This window comes from Pectinophora gossypiella, chromosome 27, assembly GCF_024362695.1.
Source record: "Pectinophora gossypiella chromosome 27, ilPecGoss1.1, whole genome shotgun sequence".
In the NCBI taxonomy this organism is placed as follows: Eukaryota; Metazoa; Arthropoda; class Insecta; order Lepidoptera; family Gelechiidae; genus Pectinophora; species Pectinophora gossypiella.
Window position 1 is genome coordinate 1,103,622 of NC_065430.1, and position 23,066 is coordinate 1,126,687.

At 40.3% G+C, this 23,066-nt stretch overlaps 3 protein-coding genes across 3 annotated transcripts; 1 reads left to right on the forward strand and 2 right to left on the reverse strand.

Annotated features, from left to right (window-relative positions):
- Positions 1-337: 337 nt before the first annotated feature.
- Positions 338-9,701, reverse strand: LOC126378897 (cytoplasmic dynein 2 intermediate chain 2-like). Its single transcript, XM_050027395.1, has 9 exons — positions 9,309-9,701; positions 8,841-8,959; positions 6,805-6,966; positions 5,968-6,160; positions 5,427-5,587; positions 4,650-4,806; positions 3,074-3,288; positions 2,065-2,255; positions 338-879 (listed from the first exon to the last, which is right to left on the reverse strand). Exons 1-9 carry the CDS (start codon positions 9,517-9,519, stop codon positions 780-782), a joined length of 1,509 nt encoding a protein of 502 aa, XP_049883352.1. The 5' UTR covers positions 9,520-9,701; the 3' UTR covers positions 338-779.
- A 2,344-nt stretch (positions 9,702-12,045) lies between these two features.
- Positions 12,046-16,481, reverse strand: LOC126379007 (U4/U6.U5 small nuclear ribonucleoprotein 27 kDa protein). Its single transcript, XM_050027585.1, has 2 exons — positions 16,398-16,481; positions 12,046-16,314 (listed from the first exon to the last, which is right to left on the reverse strand). Exon 2 carries the CDS (start codon positions 16,306-16,308, stop codon positions 15,847-15,849), a length of 462 nt encoding a protein of 153 aa, XP_049883542.1. The 5' UTR covers positions 16,309-16,314; positions 16,398-16,481; the 3' UTR covers positions 12,046-15,846.
- A 218-nt stretch (positions 16,482-16,699) lies between these two features.
- LOC126378920 (WD repeat-containing protein 74) lies at positions 16,700-22,511 on the forward strand. Its single transcript, XM_050027442.1, has 8 exons — positions 16,700-16,870; positions 17,065-17,219; positions 18,134-18,356; positions 19,043-19,223; positions 19,740-19,832; positions 20,450-20,657; positions 21,841-21,992; positions 22,277-22,511. Exons 1-8 carry the CDS (start codon positions 16,807-16,809, stop codon positions 22,488-22,490), a joined length of 1,290 nt encoding a protein of 429 aa, XP_049883399.1. The 5' UTR covers positions 16,700-16,806; the 3' UTR covers positions 22,491-22,511.
- The last annotated feature ends 555 nt before the right edge of the window (positions 22,512-23,066 follow it).

Here is a 23,066-nt window from a genome sequence, read left to right on the forward strand (position 1 = left end):
ATCGTCACTTAACATCAGAGTGGTTAAAATGGCCACATCGAAGCAATTCATCTAAGAAAGCAATATTGCTTTTTGACATTTGTTTGCATTGCGCACTTACTTTTATATGCGCAAATGTCAAATAGCAATATTGCTTTCTTAGATGAATTGCTTCGATGTGGCCATTTTAGCCCCACAGGTGAGATTGAGGATAAACGCGAGCCTATATTATTAAAAAAAAAAAACACTCCGCGCCGCACCAATTGGGTCGTGTGAAGATAAATTACGAAATTCTGATTACTAAATAAAAACAAATCTAAAGGTGACAAAGTTTTCTTTTTTTTATTTGACTTATTTATGAATTATAAAAAAGTAAAACGTAATAATAAGTCCGAAATATTATCACGTTTTTCTATGACGTCACAGTGTGCTTTTTCGTACAAATTCCATAATAATGTCGTGTTTTGACGTTTATAAAAAAGTAACTGATTTGACTACCTAGTTGGAAACTAACCTATTCGTATCGGGCGCCGACCTCACCCCATCTCCTGGGTCTTACTTTTTAGTCTAAAAATGGCTTTTTAGACGAACTGTTTCGATGTGGCCTTTTTACCCTCAGCCGTCGCGGCACACCTTCGATGTCCATCTACGTAGACATTTGCTGTGTCTATTAGGACGCCGCCGACGAAAATCATGCAGACCACGTTAACATGCAGACCGCACCCCCCTGGTCTTCGGCTTGACACTATTCTGTGGAACAGGCGGCTAGGCACAGGCAACAGCTGTCTCCTAAGATGATGTTAGAACTCCAAGTCTTCCGGGGACAGTCTGATGCGCCTGGACGGCAAATCATACACCCGGACCACGCCTTCCTCGTCCCCCGCGGCTATACGACAAGTGCTGTGGAAGATATTGAAGATATATCAGGAAGATTACCTTGTTTTAAGTTTACGCGGTTTTATCATAATTAAAATACATAATAACGGGTTCTTACCGCGTTTAAAGTAGGGATATGAAACCCTCGATATTTCGACACTGTTGCAAGTGTCGTCGTAGTGAATTTGGTGCGAGTTCAGATGGTTCCGAACATTCCGATATCAAATACATAAACAAACGGCAAAGAAAGAGGGTAGACAGATATGTCTGCCCGTAGAAAATTATGGATCTACCTACTCCACTCCAATCTCATCAGTCATCCCGTGATCATGGCACTTGCAACAGTGTCGAAATATCGGGGGTCTCATATCCCTACTTTAAACGCGGTAAGAACCCGTTATTATGTGTTTTAAGTAAGATTACCTCCCTAGCGTCATATTAGCGCTATAGACATGTGGCGAACCTAACTAGTTGACCAGCTAGTTCCGCCCACATGCAACAGATGGCGCCACCATTCAATAATGCAGTCCTGAAACGCGCTATCGAAGTTTACACAGCGCGACGCATATATACAACTTCCAATATAACACCGTTTGATCGTCGATCCCTAGTCACACTACCAACTTGTGGCTAGCGGGGTACTATGCTCTGTTCGGTACCCCGAAAACATCCTTTGGCGGCAGCATACCCACGTCGCCAAAGACAGATCGTCGGTGCAAACTATTTACATCTTATATAGGTAAGTGTGGAGGTATAATTAAATATAAAATCGGCCAAATAACCTTTATAGAAACTGTACTGAACGCGGCTTATATGTCATCGTCATCACCCCAGGCGTTTCCCGTTCTCACGGTGTCCGCTTACCTAACCTGAGGATTTGACAGGTCCGGTCTTTTACAGAAGCGACTGCCTGTCTAACCTTCCAACCCGCGAAGGGAAAACCAGCCCAATACAGGTTATGTCACGTAAGTACCTCCAAAACGTAATTCTACATCTTAGTTTTCTTTTCAATGTATGTTTGATCTTTGAATCTCGAAAAACGAAATATGACAGGTCCAGTTTTCTACAGAAGCGACTGCCTCACTAACCTTACAAGCCGCGAAGGGAAAACCAGCCCAATACAGGTTACGTACCTCCAAGACACATTTCTCCATCTTAGGTTTCAATGTACTTATGTTTGAACTTTAAAATCTCGAATGAAATACCTACCCGCTCTGGTTGACAGCAATGGCGCGCACGCCCGCACCGCCGCTCAGCCCTTCCACCTTGACTGGTCTTCCACTGGACACATTGTAGACACTTAGCACCTGCCTCTCTGGCTTGCTAAGGCCCAGCACCGTGATACACGGGTTGGTTGGCAACCACGCCATGCAGGATATTGGGATATCCAAGCACAAGACCTGGAGCAAAGTCCATAAATTACATATTTACCTACCATAAATTACATATTGTGAGGAGCTCGCTGGCGCAGCAGTAAACGCGCTCGGTCTGCGATTGTTGAAGTTAAGTAACTTTCACCAAGGCCGGTCATAGGATGGGTGACCACAAAAAAAGTTTTCATCTCGAGCTCCTCCGTGCTTCGGAAGGCACGTTAAGCCATTGGTCCCGTCCCGGCTGCATTAACAGTCGTTAATATGCACCAATCCGCACTGGGCTCGCGTGATGATTTAAGGCTCGATCTCCCTATCCATCTATAGGGAAGGCCCGTGCCCCAGCAGTGGGGACGTTAATGGGCTGATGACGATGATGATGACATATCTACCGTGCGAAATATATTATTTAACACGTTCACTGTGTATGGTCTCCGTGGTCCAGTGGTTGCGCGTTGGGCTCACGATCCCGAGGTCCCAGGTTCGAATCCCGGTGGGGACATATCACAAAAATCACTTTGTGATCCCTAGTTTGGTTAGGACATTACAGGTTGATCACCATCCGTGCTTCGGAAGACACGTTAAGTCATTGAAACAACAAGAAACATTTATTGTGAAGCTGTGTAGGTACATACATGCAGGTGTCAAACATCATGAAATTGTCTCAACAGCATGTCCATGTCGGACGTACAATATTACAAATAATGTCATAATTAGTCACAATCTAGTAATTGGTCCCAGTTAGAGTAAAAGAGCGCGCGCGAACCTACAGTCTCACTCACACACATGTGCGTGCGTGCGCGCATGTATGTTGGTGTGTGAAGTTTTGGTAAAGTTGTCCCGATTACCTTCAGAGGTCCAGCCTGATTGATGTCGTAGACCCTCAACTCAGAATCCATGGATATGGAGGCAAACACCCCTGGCTTTTGGAAGCTGAAGGCTAGGTCCATAACACACGTGGAGTGTCCCTCCAGAACTTCGTAAACTGGATCTAGGTCATCGATGAACTCGCTGAGCTGATCTGTTTTTGTCTTGCAGAGGTATAAGTGGCCGGTTTTTGTGCCTGGGGGCAAAAAAAATTCGTTAAGCCGTTGGTCCCGGCTGCATTAGCAGTCGTTAATAACTATCAATCCGCACTGGACCCGCGTGATGGTTTAAGGCCCGATCTCCCTATCCATCCATAGAGGAGGCCCGTTCCCCAGCAGTGGGGACGTTAATGGACTGGTGATGATGATGATGATTAAACTTTCAAGTTTGGTGGCGAATTTTCATAATTATTTTTTCGTGAAAAATTGGGTTCCGACATGAAAAGGGATAGTTCTAGCTACGAGGAACAAGTTACGAGGAACAAGTTACAAGGAACAAGTTACCTCGTAGCTAGAACTATCCTTTTTTCATGTCGGAACCTAATTTTTCACGAAAAAATAACATGAAAGTTCGCCACCAAACTTGGCACATTTTGATATTCACCCTTGTAAATAAATAAATAATAAATCTTTATTCCAAGTAACCATTGACTCGTATGTGTTAGTAAATGACTTATTTTTAGTGTTAGCATAAAATAAAAATAACACAATATCAAATACTTATTTATAATACATTTGGGCGCGTGCAGCCCACTGCAGCGACGCAGACAGGGGCTCTCATCCCCAATCGAACAGAGAGCAAGGTTGGGTAAATGTTCGTTATTTAAATATTTCCCGCGCATTTCGTATAGGCTACTTGACAACCTAGTCAAATGAGGTACTTTTTACGAAACGTCAAAAGGTTTTCTTTGTAGTACTTTTAAGTAAGTATGTATAGAAATACTGTGACGTCATCAATGAAAGCGGTCTTTGCTCGTTATTACTTAACTTCTTAAATCGAATTCGAAAATAAGTCGAAATTCAAAATGAGATTGATTTTTGATCATCTTATACTAACTTCTATTTGTAGATTAGCATATAAGATATTTAGATATTTATTGAATTTCTGATGTTTTACAGATGTCCTAAAAGTAGAGGGAAGTACAAACAAGAATCCTGTAAGTACTTATTTATAATTTATCTTTGATCCAGTCGAATATCCTAATCGCGCCCCATCGTTTTTGCACACGTTTGTCTGAAATTCTGATTAAGTACTAAATAAAGACAGATCTAAAGGTTTTTAATAATAAAGATAAATGTAATAATATATGCGAATAATAATTATAATTGTCACGTTTTTCTATGACGGCGTCGTCATTTTTCGTGTTTTGACATTTAGTAAAAAGTAACTGATTTGACTAGTTGGACACCAGCTTAAATGGCGGGTAACGGTCGCGGCGGGGGAGGCGTAACGGCTCGCGTGTCCCTGAACGAGGCCAAATGTTATGTGTTGATCGGCGAGGCAACCTGTAAGTTTTTCTAATAATTTCTTTCGCAAGCCCCCTCACACACGACTCACCAACAACGAACACGTCATCAGAAACTTTCTGGTCGCTTGGGCGTAGCGGGTAAGTCTTGATGTAGTCGAAGCAGCTGATGTCCGGGGCGCCCATCTTCCGGGACCCGTTGATATTGTAGCTGATCACATTCTCGAAGATCTTCAAGTTTGCGTTCACCTGTGGGAAGAATTCATCTATCATTCTGACCAGCGGTTCTTAATAGGGCATTTGTTCGGGTCAAAGATAAATTACGAAATGCTAATCTAGAAATAGAAGCCAATCTAAAGTGATCAAAAATCAGTCTCATTTTACTTTTCGATTTATTTTCGAAATATATCTATGAACGACGTTTAACCGCTTTTATTGATGGCGATAAGGCCGCCCTTCGCCATGTACCTAGTTAAGAGTCTTTTGTAATTTTTTCCTTTTATTTTGGCGCAATAAAGTATATTTGTATGATTGGTCAGTAATGCCATACTGGCTTCACTTGTTATAACAGAGAAAACATAAGTCGTAGTGGTAAATACGTACCTATATTTCGTAGTGACAGTTTTTGATAAGACAAAAGACAAAAATACATACATAAGTCAATATAAAATCAATCAATACATTGTTGTTCTTATTGTAGATTACAACAAAGAGTTTTAACAGCTTCTGTTTCTAGATTAGCATTTTATAATTTATATTTGACTCAGTCAAATACCATATTTCTTGGGTATTTTTAAGGTTGGAGGGATAAGCAGCTGAGCAATCTTTCTCGGTTTGGCACTGATTGAAGATCGATGTTACCCACTCACCTGCCAAACATTGACTGTGCCGTCGCTCCCGGAGGAGATGAGGATCTGGTCCGAAGCCCCTCGACGCTTGCCTGTTTTGGTGATCTGCGCCGTCAGGTACATGTTGGCCAGAGGAGGGTCGGCCCACAACAGCGCTGATACGCGTTTGGAGCCGTGGCATCCTGTAGATAAATATGTGGAAATGAAAGATTATTATGAACGTGATGTGGGGTTAAGTTTAAGTTTATGAACGTGTCCTGAGGGGGTGTGAGAGGGAGAGTAAGGAAGGGGAAGGAAAATGGCGGCGCTTTTGCGTCAATTTGACATTTCTCTTTTTTTGCTCTGTCTGGCTAACCTTTCGCCGCGCACGGCGCTTTTCGGTTTCACACACGCAGCGGGTCATCCCGTGATCATGGCACTTGAAACAGTGTCGCAATATCGGGAGTCTCGTATCCCTGATTTAAACGCGGTAAGAACCCGTTATTATGTGTTTTAATTATTCTGATATTGTTGTTCAGTTAGTCTCCGGTGATCCCATTAGCGCGGTCAAGTCAAGCCCTACCTGCCGGCGAGCTGAGCTGCATCCCATCCTCAGCAGTCCGCAGGTTGCACAGCACCACCTCTCCTGAAGCGCTGCCGTAGGCCAGCAGCGCGGACACCGAAGGGTGGTACCTCAACGCGGTGACACAGTTCTTCTCAGTGATGTCCATGGTATGAACCAGCTTGTCTTGTTCAGCCCGTTTCACTGTATACACCTGGATAATACAGCAGTAGCAACAATCAGCACCAGCTATTGCCAATTAGGATTAGTTGGAGACAGAGCAGCGCCGTCACCCAAATCCCCTGGTAGTCACCCAAATCCCTTGGTATACACCCAAATCCCCTGGTAGTTGCGGCTTCCGAGTACATTCCGCTTAGGGACGGTACTGAAGAGTATCGGCGTCCGAAGGACGTAATCTACGATCCCGACGACCCGATTACTCTAGCCACAGAGGCAGCCAATCAGCTCGCGACACCAAACACTTCAGGACCCCGATACCGACCCCGCCGGCGTGGTCGACGATTTCCCTCATTCAGCGCGACACCAAACACTTCAGGACCCCGATACCGACCCCGCCGGCGTGGTCGACGATTTCCCTCATTCAGCGCTTATCGCTTAATTCTTTCAAATATTTTTCCTCTCAGACGACGCCCTGAGCCGAGGTTCGCGCCCAACTGGGCACCCTCAGGCACACTTATTGATGTAAGTAAGTAATGGTTACATGAGCCTTTGACGGCTCAATAACCCTGAGGCTAGGGTTGATGAGGATGGTACTCCACCTCACAACCCTCACGATAGAAGAAGAGAGCGGAACAGAATATGCTTAGTGCCAGCGAGCAATGAGGAATAGAAGCTTACTCTGATCAGTCCATCATGTTGGCACCAATTCTCGTGCTGGGACTCTCCGATGGAGACGGCCAGCGAGTTGCCAGCGCTGGACCACGTGACTCCCAGGACCGAGGGCTGCGAGTCACCGGCGCCCAGACGCATGTCCACCTTCAGGTCTATCTCTTGGAACACCTATAGTTAATAGGTACGGTAAGCTGCAAAAGTCCAATCAGTTTCTTGCAAAGTAACAAATTAACTGGTTGCACTTAAGACCTCCTGGTTACTTACATGTAATTTCTGTAATAGACTAAAAACACCTACAAAAACATACATTTTATTTTTAATGACAATTCATCATCATCACTAATTTAAGAGCCACGCTCTTGTCGGTGTAGCATTATCCATGCTACTTTATAGGGAAAAATAGAGCAGTGGTTTCCCTCTTGCCTTCTGCCCCGCAGTACTCTGTCTGACGCCCAGAGTAGTCTATTTTAAAGCCGTACTAGGACTCCTGTCCTCCGCCTCTGAATAGTACTGACAGTTACTGCTGCCCTCTGTCAGGTTTATGACAATTAATGGTTCATAATTTTGAATTAATTCAGGATCATAAATGATTACCACGTGCTCAGCGGTGAAGGAAAACATCGCGAGGAAACTCACATTCCCGAAAATTACATTTTCGGGGGTATGTGACCTAATCTGTATTGGGCTGGTTTTCCCTTCACAGGTTGGAAGGTCAGACAGGCTTCTGTAAAAAACCGGACCTGTGAAATCTTCAGGTTAGGTTAAGTGGACCCTGTGAAAAACGGGATAACTTATAGAGGATGTTGTATTCCTATTCATATAGCTTCTATCTCATTTTTGTTTTGACATTTCGACGCAGAAAAGTAGCTGCAAGAAAAACCTCAGCACAGGGCCCTAGACGTTTTTTAAAAATAACAAAGTTTTGTTAAATATAATTTAGTAATTTGGCTTCCTAATGTCAGCTCCCACGCATTCATTTCATATACTTAATAACCTTTTTTAAGTTTAATGTTCCGTAAGTAAGTAAGTAAGTAAAAAGTTTATTTCCTGTACAAAAAGAATCCATAACAAAAGATATTTGAAAGAAAGAAAGAAAGAAACGTTTATTATAAAGGGACACCACAGTTACAAATATAAAACAAATATATAATTTAAAACACGGAGTAACACACAACTTACAATCAAACAAAACACATAATAAAAACAACATACACGAGAAACACAAACAATCGAGTGTATGGACTGGTCAACGATGGTGGTGGTGTCCTTTATAAAAGGGCCTCACTCAGCATAAGCCGCGGCGCGAGCCACGACGCTGGTATTCTGTGGACCCTGCTAAGTGAGGCACGGAAGCCGTGTCTCCCACAAATACAACTTGAATGAATACATAATAATATTTACTTATACTATGAAAACAAAGTAGTTTACAAAAACATATATTAAAAGCGTGTGTGTGTGCAGTGTATCTACAAATACATGAAAGAAATACAATAATACTTACAAAACAATACATATAAAACGATGAAATAAACAAATAAATAAAGTTAACAAATAAGTAAACAAATAAATAAGTATTTGGTTTGTGCATACAATTTTTGAGAAGAGGCTGGTGCCTAAACTAGGTAAAACCTGTCAAAACCTGTCTGTCCTGTGTCTGTGTGTGTCTGTCTGTGTGTGTGTGTAAGTAGATAGGAACTGAAAACCATCGACGCTCGAAGGACGTAAAATAGGTTCCCGACGACCCGATTCTCCAGCCATAGAGGCGACCATCAGCTCACAACAACAAACACTTCAAAACCCCGATATACTTACCGAATCCGCCGGCGTGGTCGACGATTTCCCTCATTCAGCGCCTTTCAAATATTTTCCTCTCAGACGACGCCCTGAGCCGAGTTTCGCGCCCAATTGGGCACCCTCAGATCAGACCTATTGTCTTAAATTTTGTACCGGGTGAGAGACCTCAGCGCGCATTTGTCCGGCCAAGTAGTTAATGCCATTTGCGGCAAACAAACATAAAAAAATTTAAGTATTATGTACTTAACCTTAGCAGTAAGGATGTCGTCATCTTCCGAATCCGAAGACTGGTAGAGGTAATCCTTGTCGCTGTTGTCAAGCTGCTCCAGCATTGAAGGCACCACCTTCCTCAGAAACTCATTCAGGCCTAGGTAAAATGTCAAAGACAATATTGCTAGATGTTTGGGCCAAAGAAATTACATTAATAACGGCCTCTGTGGTCCAACGGCTTAACGTGCCTTCCGAAGCACGGATCATTTTACTTTTTGGACAACCAGGTGATCAGCCTGTAATGTCCTAACCAAACTAGGGATCACAAAGTGATTTTTGTGATATGTCCCCACCGGGAATCGAACCCGGGACCTCCGGATCGTGAGCCCAACGCTCAACCACTGGACCACGGAGGTCGTTCCACTGGGGCTATTCGCTGAGTCATTGTGGTTCATCAGCCTTCTTAACAGGGACCACAGAGGTCGTTATGCTTATAATAAGCTTACCAGGCGGTGGGTACTCCTTCAAAATATCATCTTCAGCATTCAGTTCTTCAGGTGTGACCATGCTACCGCAATCTTTCGCCACATTGGTCTGTGAAGCTGTACCGCTTTCAGTGAAATATGTCTGCGTAGAACAGTCAGTTTCAGACCTCTTATTCTGGCTGATAGAGTCGAAACCTATCGCTTCACTATCAAAACCACTCAAATTGGACATTTTAAGCTGAAAATTAGTAACGAATTTATTCTACGAGCGAGTATTAGTGCTAATGTCATACGATTTTGTTTACAATCATTTGTTTGTGGTTGCTATGGTAACGGAATAACAACAATATTTGTACTGTCTTGACAGTGTTTCTGAACGTTTATCAAATTGGAAGGTATTTGTCGGTGACTTGGCTGTACAGGCTACGATGCCTTTGCCTGTCCTACGGTTAAAATAAACAAAAATGATGTTTGGCGGCAATATGTACTATTATGGCGGCAAATCAGGAGGATTTTAGGTATGTGCGGAGAAATATGTCGGAGTTTATTGTCGCGCCTCGGCAGTCTGACAGGAGAGGATGTCAACTTGTAACCCCAATACATAGGCTGGAACACACTGCTCACTCATTGCGTGTTATGGGACCGCGCATCTACAATAAGTTACCGAAGGATCTGAAGGATGTACCTACTGATGCAAGTTTCATTGGTAAATTAAAAGTGCTACTCACACAAAAAGCTTACTATAGCGTTAAGGAGTTCATTGATGAATGAATAGTGAAGTGTTCTGATCTAGTTCTTATTAAATATTAACTACTTATTGTTACACAAAATATCTTGAATTAAGTATATAATTGAAATTGTTTTTTTTTTTATAAAATAATGATGTTCAACTAAACTTGATGTTAATAATGTATGATAGATAAATAATGACAATGTATGATAAATACAAATAAATATATGAATATGAATATGTCTATTCGCCTCCCCTTTACGCGTGCTGCATATTAGTTTTTGAGCGTTGGGCTCACGATCCGGAGGTCCCGGGTTCGAATCCCAGTGGGGACATATCACAAAAATCACAGGACATTACAGGCTGATCACCTGGTTGTCCGAAAGTAAGATGATCCGTGCTTCGGAAGGCACGTTAAGCCATTGCTCCCGGTTACTAATTACGTAAGTCGTCGTTACGTCAGCCATGTCAGGAGCCTTCGGCTGCTGGCAAAGACGAGACATTGCACAATAAAATCTTGGTAAATGAGATAAACAGGTGTGACAAAAATAAAATCAGTTTTAATCCAAAAACTTTTTATTTTGGTTTCCTTGGTCTTTACAATTAACAAATAAAATAATACAAAAATTATACAATTATAACACCCAAGGATTTATGTTAATCCGAAATATACACAAAATTATACATTTTTAAACTATTTCAGTGCTAGTCAGTTTTTGTATTGAATTATTTAATGGTAAAATGATAAATACATGAATTATTTTTTTCGAAAAACTAAATTGTATGTGATTATGTTATGAAAACAGAAATCGCAACAAAAAACTGACTTTGCACTTAAAAAAATAATTTACAATTTCGAGAGATAAACTCATTTTCTTTACTTACATTTTTTCGCATGACTAAAATAGTTTTTACCATTTTTTCTTAATAAAAAGATAAATGTTAAAAACATTTTTTCGTCTAATTAATTACAAATAAATATTGTGGTATGTACATTGGGAATGAATCGTTGATCACATTCAATTAGTAAAATAAATTATTTATTTTTGCACCGGTAAAATGTCAATTGTCCGTAACAAAAAGGACAAAAGAATTTTGTATTAAAAAGATGTAATGTTTGAAACTTTAATGTAAACATAGTTTTAGATTTTAATTAAAAAAAAAAAAACACCATCCTAATTTTTTATCTGTTAAGTTTACTTTTTCGAGTATGACATTGGCCTAAAGGTCTTTGTAACCAGGCCAAAAAATCCAAAAAAATAAATTCGAGCATGACACAAAAAACCAATACTTGTAAGGACTTTTGAACCAGTCATAGAAAAAGGTAAACGTAAGATTTTTCCATGTAATTAATTAATTCATGGTGCCATACCCAATAGTATCAAAATTGACATTATAATAGGGTAGATTCCAACTAGTCAAATCAGTTACTTTTACTAAACGTCAAAACACGAAATTACTATGGAAATTGTACGAAAAAGCAACCTGTGACGTCATAGAAAAAAGTGACAAAAAGTCGCACTTATTATTACATTTTTCTTTATTACGATTCACAAATAAGTTAAATAGAAAAAAGAAAACTATTTTTCGCCTTTAGATCTGTGTTTATTTAATCAGAATTTCATAATTTATCTTTGACTTGGGAAACTACCCAATTCGCCCAGTTGTATGTTCTGTTGAAATCAGTGTGTATAAAAAATAACAACAGAGAAAACGGTAGAAAATCAACAGTAAAATGATTCAGTAGTAATCAGTCTGTATAAAAATCGTAAACTGCAAGAATTGAAGATTGATTTGATGATTCGTTTCTATAGGAGCTGGCACAATATTAATTCACAAGGTACCTATATAATAAACAATATTCAAAACAGTAGCAGATTTGTAGTCCTAGACAGGCCAGAAGCTTGGTCAAACATCCTTTTTGCTTTTAGTTGTGTGCGTTGTTTGTGAAAATTCTATGGCCTCGGCCCACTGGGCCTTGACGCAAATCCGCCACTACTTCAAGATCATAAAAAACAGCTTATAATATAGTCAGATAGTAGTCCAAACTTACAGATGACAGATTTTCTTTAGTCCGGATTTCCATTGACGCGGAGACGGGCGGAGAAGTGCGGATTTGACCAATCACAGCGTTCGAGAGAGCGAAAAACGAAGACGCTCTGTCACTGTCTTCCTCACGGTGATTGGTCGATTCCTGCACATCTCCGCGTCAATGGAAACGCAGCCTTAACATTGTGTATTGCCCAGTTCCTATATTATTTCAATGTATATTAGTCAGAATAGTTTCCAACTTTTGAAAAGTTTTGTAGATTCATTCAAAAGTGTTGATGGAGTGACAAGCGACCCCAGTCGTCTAGAAGGGGACTCGAAACGCAAACCGCATCCCGCAGAGAGCATGTATTGTGCTTATAATATTAAATAATATCACAATTATTGGTACAACTTGTGTATATCTATGGAGACTTGTTAGGCAGAGAGTGCTGTTGTTAAAACAATTGGTTTGTCTGTCTTGTTTGTTGAGTTTAGGCAAAAATTGCGTGTGAAATATCTTCATTATTACCTAACCGATTTATTTGAAAAAAAAAAAAAAAAAAAAAAATACGAGATATCATTTCAAATTTCTTATTTTACATTTTAATAAACCCTAAGGCTCTAAAATGCCCACATTGATTGAAGCAATTCATGTTAAAATCAGCAATATTGCAATTTTATAAAGTGAAAATAACAATAATGCTTTTTTAGACGAATCGCTTCAATTTGGCCTTTTTAATCCCTCTCGAGCATGCAATGTTTACCTAAATAAACAACAGGAAGACATAAATTTTATGTTGCCTTGAAAACAGCACTCTTTGACTCCCAAATCTTGACTATTGTATATTGTGGAGGAAGGGGCAGTGTATATTAAATATCTCTGTCTATTGCTAGGGGGGTTGTGAGGCGCGCTCTGCGGGCAACGTAAAAAATACGGTCTACTTCAGTCTTATAACACGGTCTCCCATTCCTGGTCCAAGTTGGCAAAAAAATATTTTTAATTTTGTAAAACCCGGCAACACTGAAGTGTGAGGAAAGTTGTAAGATTTAGAGCAGCTAATGTTTATCTGACTTCAAAATGTTCTATTTTCAAATTAATAGTTATTAATTTTATAAACCAACTAGATGTTGCGCGGTGCGCTCGCTGCTAAAGCTTCGCGTGTCTTGTATCTCTTCGAAACTGACCCAACTACTTCTAACGATTGAGCAAATATAATACACTTTGTATGGCGGCCATCTTGTTTTTTGATTATTTTTTCACCGGCAATAAAATTTGAGCAAGATTTAAATAGAAAATAGGAAAAGAGTATGCATTTTACTATTATATTAATTAGCTTTTTAAAACTTCTACTTAAATATTGTTTATGGAAATACGATTTCAAGATGAATGCCTACCTTGAAGTGATATAAACTTACGAGTAAATTCATCAGCCTATATGCACACATTCACAAAACCTCAATAATGCAATTACACCCCTTTGGCTTTAGTAAGGGGAGGCCTTTTGACCTTGCAAAAAAGCTTTAACCGACTTTCACCGGATATTCTTTATAGGCCCTTGACCCTACACAGGCCCGTGGCTTGAAGTGGGGTGTCTATCGGCGTCGAATCAGTACCACACCAACTTAATTTCAAGTTAATTTGAAAGGACTAAATATTGTGATGTGCGGTACTACTTATAAGAGCTGTCAAGCTAAAATTCAAGGTCTGATTTCTAGGTTAGAACTTTGTACACTTTTTTTGCTTTTCCTTTGTTCTTTTGAATGCATTGCTCACCTTTAAAGTTGTGCAATTAGATAGAATGATTTAAATGTATATGATGCGTGAATATATTGTAGGAACTGTTGGTGTGCCAAATAAAGAAATAAATTAGGTTCTGTTGTGGCCGTCTGAAGGCACCCGACTACTTATCCTATTATTTGACCATAGCAACGATACCGGTCTTAAGAGATTTCTATGAAAAATAAGCTATTTGGTTGGTTAAAATGGTTTTAAAAAAGAACATTTTGAAGTCATTTAGAAAGTAAGGCTTGTAGCCCGTTTGCCTTTGAATCCAGGAGATGGAGACCACAATTTGTCACCGTCTAGAGACTGCTGGAAGCTTCATGGTGCGCCAAGCGCAGAACCGAACCCGCGCGGGCCGAGGCGGCGCGCGGGCACTGTGTAACGGACTTATTACTAACTTAAGTATACACCACAAGACTGATTGCATCCATAATTTATGTCCAGGGGCGTTAAAAACGCCACATCGAAGCAATTCATCTAAAAAAGCAACATTGCAATTTGACATTTGCGCACATAAAAACAAGTGCGCAATGCACACAAATGTCTATTAGCAATATTGCTTTTTTTTAGATGAATTGCTTTGATGTGGCCCTTTTAAACCGCCAGATTGCTATGGTGCCCATAGATTATAATTTATAGGATTTTTACAAGTTTCCCAGTACATTCCCAATTGTGCAAGGCAGGTACATCCATCGCAAGATGGCCTGAGTACCCACGCTTAGCCGAGCTTTATGTTAAGGCCAATGTGATGGGAAAATTGCACTTAAGATGAATAACTTATTGCTGCAAGTCCAGTACTGGGGTCCAAACTGGCACTGCCCATTTGGAAAGCAAACCAGTGGCACACAGCACTACAGTGACTTGTCATTTATGTATTCCATAAATAGTTGATTTTGGCTCGGTTTTTCATTGTAATTTATATAACTGCACATTTTAGAAACGATAATTCTGCCAATATAAAGGCACCAAAGCGTTTTTCTTGAATTGTATGGTTTATGGTATATTGTAGGTACAATAAATACTTGTATTTTGTGAGGTTTTGGAGGTTAACAGATCTATCATAACATAATGTATAGAAATATTTTGGATATTGTAAAGCAAAAATGTTAAACAAGTTATTCATCAGTCTTGTGGCAAAAATGTTATGGCTGTATCACACATACGATTTTTGAATGTACAAAATTCTGTGAAAAAAAAAATTCAATTGTCACTGTTTTTGGATTGTGTTCTCCTCATATGTAGAAAATAACCTAACTTTTGTATTTACAAAAAGGAGAATGTATGTTTGAATTACTATTATGTGCGTAATGTGTATGTGTGTGTAATGTAAATGTATGTATGCCACAGCCATTTTGTATGTAAAAAACAATAACACTTACTCCTAAGTAAAAAAAATATTGTTAGAGCTTGTTTTTTACACTTTCTTTTGGTAACAAAAAAGATATTCAACTGGAGTAATTACTAGTAAAGCCTCCATCCTTAACAAATACATTTTGTTCCAAACTTGAAATGGAATTAAAGAATTTTACAAACAGCAATGGCCGACAGCACCTTTTTTACTTTTCAAAATGGCCAAGTTTTACTTTTAAAATATTGATGGCAAAGTACTAACGCTATAATTCCAACACTTTTAAGGCTGAATTTTTTTTTTTTATCGAGGCTTGAGCCCCCTCTTGGTGGTTATGCCAGGCTCATAGTTTACAGCGTTTACTGATCAAACCATCACTCTTCAAAAGATCACTACTACAGCACTACACCATGTCGGTAAGGGATTGTTATCCCTAAGAGACACAGTGCAGTGTTTATATACAAGTTTTGCCGTTCTGAATACAGGGTCTGCCAAAGGGCAACCAATCTCTCCTCTAAGTTCAGCGTTCAAAAAAACAAGCTCTAACAATGATATCACATGTTAAGTGATGCACTTAACTAAAACACGACCCTGTAGGTCTTAATACGGTTCTCGAGAATGCTTGACTGAAAAACTGCCACAGGTAGCAAAAATCCGTCACAGTCGCCTATGCTACGAAGTCGAGAGGCCTGTTGAACCCGCCCTTCCTGTTCATGTACTGTCTGTACTTCCGCTTCAGGACCACGTGCACCTCACCCTCAACATTATCGTCAACTTTCTTACCTTTAGTGGTGTCGAAGCCGCAGAACCCCATAACTTTGAGCATCTCTTGCTCTTCGGGTGACTTTCCCTCCAAATCTGCTGGGGTTATGATGGGGCGCTCTCCGAAGGTTTTCTTGGGCTTTGGCGCGAAGGAGGTGGAAGGTCCGGGGGAGGATGAGCGCGATCTTCTTCGGCGGGACGGGGAAGGTGACCGCCTGCGGTCAGGGGAGCGCCGCCGACGGTCGAGAGACCGGGACCTGGAGCGGGTGCGCGGTCTCCGCCGCTCGCGGTCCCTATCCCGGTCCCTGCGGTCCCGATGCCGCTCTCTGTCATCCCTCCGCCGCGGCGGGCTGGGCGACCGACCCATGTTTTTCTAGAAATTTCAACACGTTCCCATCAGAAAAATGCAAAAACAACAAATGTAAGGAAGTAATTGTCATTTAACAAATCACTTACCTCAGTTTTCAGTCAACAGTTTTTAAAATTTTGCAAATAAAACAAAAATAAAACGAGAACGCGTAACCTAAACGACAGCCATTTTGGAAATGAGGTTTTTATTTTTTTTAACGGTAAATTCGTTTACGTGCGTTTCGTTTTACTTCATTAAATGGTCAATTTTGTAATGTAAAGATAACGATAGAAATTCCCATCTATTATGCAATCATAATATAAATAATGAAAGTTTTTATATTTTTTACACAAATATATAAATTGAACATAACTGATGAGCGAGACCCAAAACGATGACAACGAAACGTAAAAGTCAATGTCATTCATTATGTTAAGGTTACCATGTGTTGCATTTTGCGTGTATATTTTGTATATTATCTTGAAAAACTGAACTAATAGCACTTAAATATCCAAAATGGTGATCACAGAAGACAAAGAATTCGACATATTCGTCGCTACTAAAATCGGTTCCTTCAAACGTGAGTATTTTAGTAGTTCATAAGACTTTAAAGTTAAGTTTTGCTTTTACCACCTTACTTTTAGATTTTACAGTTAAACAAAGTAATAATTGAAAAAGAATAACAATTTCTACTCATATAACTAACGTTCTTAAGTTATTTCTGAACGTACAAATGTTAAATTCTCAAATTTTCAAATTAAGGATGTATTTCAGATATAAAATACCATACAAACTCTATAAAAAACACAAAAAAATGTATAGAAAATCTGGTGGATATCAAGTCCTTGCAGAAAGACGACGGGATAACGTGTATGGAGTGGGGAAATCCAGAACAAACCGAAATATTGCTAGGACGGAAAAACCAACAGGTAATTTTACATGTTAAATGTTATTATTAATTTAATTAATAAGAAAAAAAAATGAATATACATAATATAAACGGCCTATATACGTCCCACTACTGGGCACTGGCGTCCCTTCAATGATTTTTTTTTTATTTTGGTTTTCCCCGAAGGGTAAGGCAAAGGGAACTATACAGCCATGTCTTACGTATTTTTTTTCTTGATGATTAATGAAATGACGAAAGGTGATGATGATGAAACCTAAGCCCCCACCCTCGGAGTAGACTCCTACTCCGAACCCCGAATCTAAACGAAATAAATCCAAACGAATTAACTCAAAAGTCCGCATAAACTTTCGAGTTATGAAGCGGCTTCCTGGCACGAAGCGAAAATAGGCAGATACATTTTGTTTATTGAATACTCCGACATAATAACACTCGCGAATGTCTTCCGACTAACTTAATGTGATCATTAACCACAAAACACCACTTCGTATAAATTATTTAGATTATTCAATGAAGAAAGCAACTGTCCCGTTCTCGTTACCCGCCAAAAAGCCGGATCAATTAATAAACTATAGTCTATAATACAAACAAAACAATGGCAAAGGTATAAACGTCATTCAGTCTACATTATGTAATTATATATTTTTTTAAATTGTAAAAATTAAGAACTGCATGAAAAGCAAAAATACTGAAATTAGTTTTTTATAATAGCATAACTTTTCATTTAAAAATATAAAAATTAATACCTTCAAAAATATGTTACATTCCTATTTATTTTTCCACAAAAACGTGCCCTTATATGGAAGTTTCGGTTTTGACCAAAACTTACAGCCGTGCCCGTAATTCGGTTTCGGCTCTAAAACCTAGTTTCGGTCGCACACCAACCCATTGGGATATCGTCATGAACTTATCTTATGTTTTTGTATATCTTTGCAGATACAAGTGTACAACACAACGGAAGGCTTCACAAAGACGTACACAGCAGACTTTGGCACCGGTGATGTGGTGGGCCTTGGACGGTACAAGCGGAGACTGGTAGCCGCTGTAGCTGGTGGAGTCGTGAAGGTCTGGAGCAAGAAGCAGGAGATCACAGTTGACACTGGTGGCAAGCTCGATCAGATGAGAGTCTGTGATGATGATTCAACATTATTTGCTACAGGTAATAAGATGAAACGGCCTCCGTGGTCCAGTGGTTTGAGCGTTGGGTTCACGATCCGGGTTCAAATCCCGGTGGGGACTCATCATGAACATCACACAGACACTACAGGCTGATCACCTGATTGTCTGAAAGAAAGATGATCCGTGCTTCGGAAGGCATGTTAAGCCGTTGGTCCCAGTTACTACTTACTGATGTAAGTTAGTAGTCGTTACATGAGCCATATCAGGGCCTTTGGCGGCTCAATAGTAACCCTGACACCAGGGTTGATGGGTTTGGTAATCCACCTCACAACCCACACGATAGAAGAAGAACTTTACAGGTAATTTTTCCCCTCTCTAACTTGCGATCGGTTTTCCAATCATAAGCAGTTTTTTTGCTAAGCAGTATTGGCGTGTAAGGCATGTCCGCCCATTGTTGAGATGCCTGCATGTTGATCAGATTATTGTAGATTGCTACAGGTTATCCCAAGTGTAGGATCTCTTCAGACGTCTTGTTTGTAGTGGCCCAGCTCATTATTCTGACTTAATATCAATTGGAATTTTCCATCGCAAAAGTAAAGAATTAAAAAAAAAAAAAGACATGAATTTTGTGACGGAAATTTTCATTTGATATTAACTCAGAATCATGGTCTGAATCATCAGTTACAATGTCACTAATATGCTGTATAATGTGTTGTCTATTTTAAGGTGGTGAGGAAAACGACCTAAAGATCTGGCGTATAGGAGAGACGGCCCCAGTATTCGCAGCAAAAAACCTGCCCAATGACTTCCTGCAACTGCGGAGGCCGGTGTGGGTGTCCGGCGTGACGTTCCTGCCCGGGGAGGGGGGGCGGCTCGCTGCTGTCTGCTCCAGGCATGGCTATGTCAGGTATGGATTATACATAGCTAGATAGATTAACAGCCTCCATGGTCTAGTGGTTAGAGCGTTAGGCTCACGATCTGGAGGTCCGCGTTCGATTCCCGATGGGGACATTGTCGAAATCACTTTGTGAGACTGTCCTTTGTTTGGTAAGGACTTTTCAGGCTTGAATCACCTGATTGTCCGAAAAAGTAAGATGATTCCGTGCTTCGGAGGGCACGTTAAGCCGTTGGTCCCGGCTATTAGCCGTAAAAAACACCTCCACCAACCCGCAGTGGAGCAGCGTGGTGGAGTATGCTCCATACCCCCTCCGGTTGATTGAGTGGAGGCCTGTGCCCAGCAGTGGGACGTATATAGGCAGTTTATGAGGTAGATTAAGATTAAATAGATAGTAGAATTTTTCGTTGCAAAATTAATGATTATTTGAGTTGTTTTTTAATTATTTTCAATTCTATCGTCCCTCAAAGTTTTCGTTACGATGTCACCAACACGCTGTATATAAAAAAAAAAAATGTTTTTCTCCAGGTTATACGACTCGCGAGCTCAGAGGCGGCCAGTTTGTAACGTAGAGTTTCCCAATATGGCGGCTACATGCATCGCCCCAAGCTTCGATGAACGGTGAGATTGATAAAAATAAACTTGCTTTACAAGTCAGTCGATTACATAAGATCGTTAAATCTTTTAAGGGGCAATGTATACATTTTTTCAATAAGATTCCCGTTGACATTCAGAATTTGCCTTTCAACTGTTTTAAGTCAGTAGTTGCACAGAACCTTTACAAAAAAGGTTATTATAAAGTTAGTGATTATTTAGAAGATATGAATGCATGGGATTAACTGTCTGAGAACTGATATTAGGCAGTAAATTACTTAATTGTATAATAATATTTTGATTTTTAAAAAAAAAACGTCTAGGTCCCTGTGCCGAGGTTTTTCTTGCAGCTTTTTTCCCCCGACTATACAGGTTGTGAGAGTTTCTTGTCATTTCTTCTCGTCAGCCATAACACGTTGCGAAATGACGTAAATTCAAAAATGTTACATTGACCTTCAACAAGTTTATATCCATGACAATTACGTTGAATAAATGATTCTGATTTCTGAAACATAATCCTCTCAAACGACGCCCTGAGCCGAGAGCCTTCAGCGCTCCCCATTTGTCCGGCCAAGTAGTTAAAAAAAATACAATAAGTCAAAAAAAAGGGATACAGGCTTGATGATAAGTTGTCTGTTTTTTAGACAAGTTCTAGTGGGCTTCGGTCGCGGGCAGCTGCATTTAGTGGACCTGCGGAGAGGCAAGCAGGACAAGGGATACAAGGGAGCCGCGGGGGCTGTCACGGACGTGGTGGGGGCTACGCCCGGGGGCGGAGCCCGACTGGTCGTCAGCACCGGGCTAGACAGGCAGATCCGCATACACGACTACGCTAGCAAAGAGTTGGTTTACAAGGTACGAAGGCTTTTTTAACCGACTTTATAAAAAGGAGGTTATCAATTTGGCCCGCATGTACAAAACATAATTCAACTATTCTACACAAATTTACGGTGACTCGTTCACCGTGCGGGCTGTCAAACTGTGGAATGCATTACCAAAGGGCATTCGAGAATGTGTCACTGTGGGTAGTTTCAAAAAAAGTTTGAAGAACCATTATGTAAGTCTGATCTGAGTTGCATAATGGCCCCGATTCCTGCAGACACCGCCTAATTTTATTTTAAGTTATATCCATCATTTTCATATCCGTTGAAAAGGAAAGGGACGGATGATTCACAGCTCTTAATTTTAGGAAGAATGAGTGAATGAATGAATAACCCGGGCGAATCAAAAGGTACGTCGCGGGTATGCAATCCGTTTGACGTGCTGTCTACTTAACTATGTCGGGTTATTGACGGGTGTAAAATTTTTAGACGGTTGGTTTAGATTTGTGCTTAAAATTGACGTGTGTTCCATAAATTTTATACTTGTCGATTACCCGTCCCTTTCCTTTTCGGCGGATAAGAAAATGACAGATATAACTTAAAATAAAATTAGATGGTATTTACAGGAATTAGCACCATTATATATATTTACGCTCAGAGGCGAGGCCTTTGCCCAGCAGTGGGACAATCCAGGCTAACTAAAAAAAAAATGTTTGTACATTGTTTTAAGTTTACGCGGTTATTATCATAATTAAAACACATAATAACGGGTTCTTACCGCGTTTAAAATAGGGATATGAGATTCCCGATATTTCGACACTGTTGCAAGACACACCTATATGTCTGCCCGTAGAAAATTATGGATCTACCTACTCCACTCCAATCTCATCAGTCATCCCGTGATCATGGCACTTGCAACAGTGTCGATATATCGGGAGTCTCATATCCCTATTTCAAACGCGGTAAGAATCCGTTATTACGTGTTTTAATTATAAATGTTTGTACTTGTGTTGCCAGCTTTTTTTTTTTTTGACGTGACTTATTGTAGATTTGCCGCAGATGGCATTAACTACTTGGCCGGACAAATGGGGAGCGCTGAAGGCTCTCACCCGGTACAACGTTTAAGACAACAGGCCTGAGGGTGCCCAGTGTGTTGCCAGCAACAGAGACTATTATTATGGAATTCCATTTGCTTTGAGTAAATTTGTTTTTTACAGCAATATCTAACCTCGAAGCTCACACGCGTGTTAGTTCAGACAAAGAGCTCCACCGCGCTCAGACACCCAACGGAGGAAGTCAAAGAGGAGGTGAAAGAGGAGTCTGAGGCTGATGAGCTGGACGTGCTGTTTGAAAATATGGAGACTGTCGGGTGAGATATCAGCCAAACAGTAAAAGCCAGTTAAGGGTATAGAGACCCTAGTTAGTCTAGGTCCTATCCGTTACCTATACAGCAAACCAGTTTTAACCATGGTATAAGAAAACCAGGTATGCTCAATCCTATGACAAGTCGCCATTGCTAGCCCTTTGATGACGTAAGTGTTACCATTAAATTGGTATCTCCAACATTCCAAGTAAATTTTATTATTGAAAATTAAGTGAACTGACTGATGTATTTAATTACTATTATTTGTAATTTTTCAAATATTTTTTCAGTCACAAACCAAGAAGGAAAGTGCAGACTACGACCGGCGAGCCAGCGGCAAAGAAAACTAAGCCGTCAGCCGACGGAAGCACGACAGAACTCGACCAAGAAGAGAATCCAGAAGACGCCATCAAGAATCTTCTGCGTAGCACGGAAAAGCAGAAGAGAAGGCTCGAGAAGAAGAAGAAAGAAAAGAAGGCTAGGAGTGTCTTCCATAATGCGTAGAATAAAATGTAGATAATATATATTATTTTTGTTTCATACGTCCCACTGCTGGGCACAGGCCTCCCCTCTATCAACCGGAGGGGCATGGAGCAACCACCACGCTGCACCACTGCGATTTGGCGGAGCTGTTTTACGGCTAATAGCCGGGAATGTGCCCTCCGAAGCACGGAATCCGGAAGACCAAAGGCGGAAATCATCTCACAGCGCCATCTAGCGGCAAAACTAGCTTCTTAATCAGCGCCATCTCTCGCCGCGAGCGGAAGAGTAGCATTTATTTCTTTGTAACCTTCCTAATCTCTATTATTGTGCGACTATTCAAAGGAAAAAGAAACACTGTTGAGAAATATGTTTATTAACAGCGCCGTCTAGCGGCAAAACTAGACACTAGCTCTTTAATCAGCGCCATCTCTCGCCGCGAGCGGAGCACTTATTTTTTTTATGATCTACCTAATCCGAACGTTTTCTCCATTATTGTGCGACTATTGAATGACAGTTTTATATTATTTGGACTAGTTTCTGGAATTCAAAGAAAGAAAGAAAGAAACGTTTATTATAAACACAAAAAAAAACACTAAA

Coding starts and splice junctions, on each gene's coding strand:
- LOC126378897 (XM_050027395.1), bottom strand. CDS start 9,519: ATGTCCAATTTGAGTGGTTTTGATAGTGAAGCGATAGGTTTCGACTCT. Junction 5,588..5,967: donor GCAGCTCAGCTCGCCGGCAG/GTAGGGCTTGAC, acceptor ATTTATCTACAG/GATGCCACGGCTCCAAACGC. Junction 880..2,064: donor ATTGCTGTCAACCAGAGCGG/GTAGGTATTTCA, acceptor TATCTTCCACAG/CACTTGTCGTATAGCCGCGG.
- LOC126379007 (XM_050027585.1), bottom strand. CDS start 16,308: ATGGGTCGGTCGCCCAGCCCGCCGCGGCGGAGGGATGACAGAGAGCGG.
- LOC126378920 (XM_050027442.1), top strand. CDS start 16,807: ATGGTGATCACAGAAGACAAAGAATTCGACATATTCGTCGCTACTAAA. Junction 17,220..18,133: donor TAGGACGGAAAAACCAACAG/GTAATTTTACAT, acceptor ATATCTTTGCAG/ATACAAGTGTACAACACAAC. Junction 19,833..20,449: donor GCCCCAAGCTTCGATGAACG/GTGAGATTGATA, acceptor TCTGTTTTTTAG/ACAAGTTCTAGTGGGCTTCG.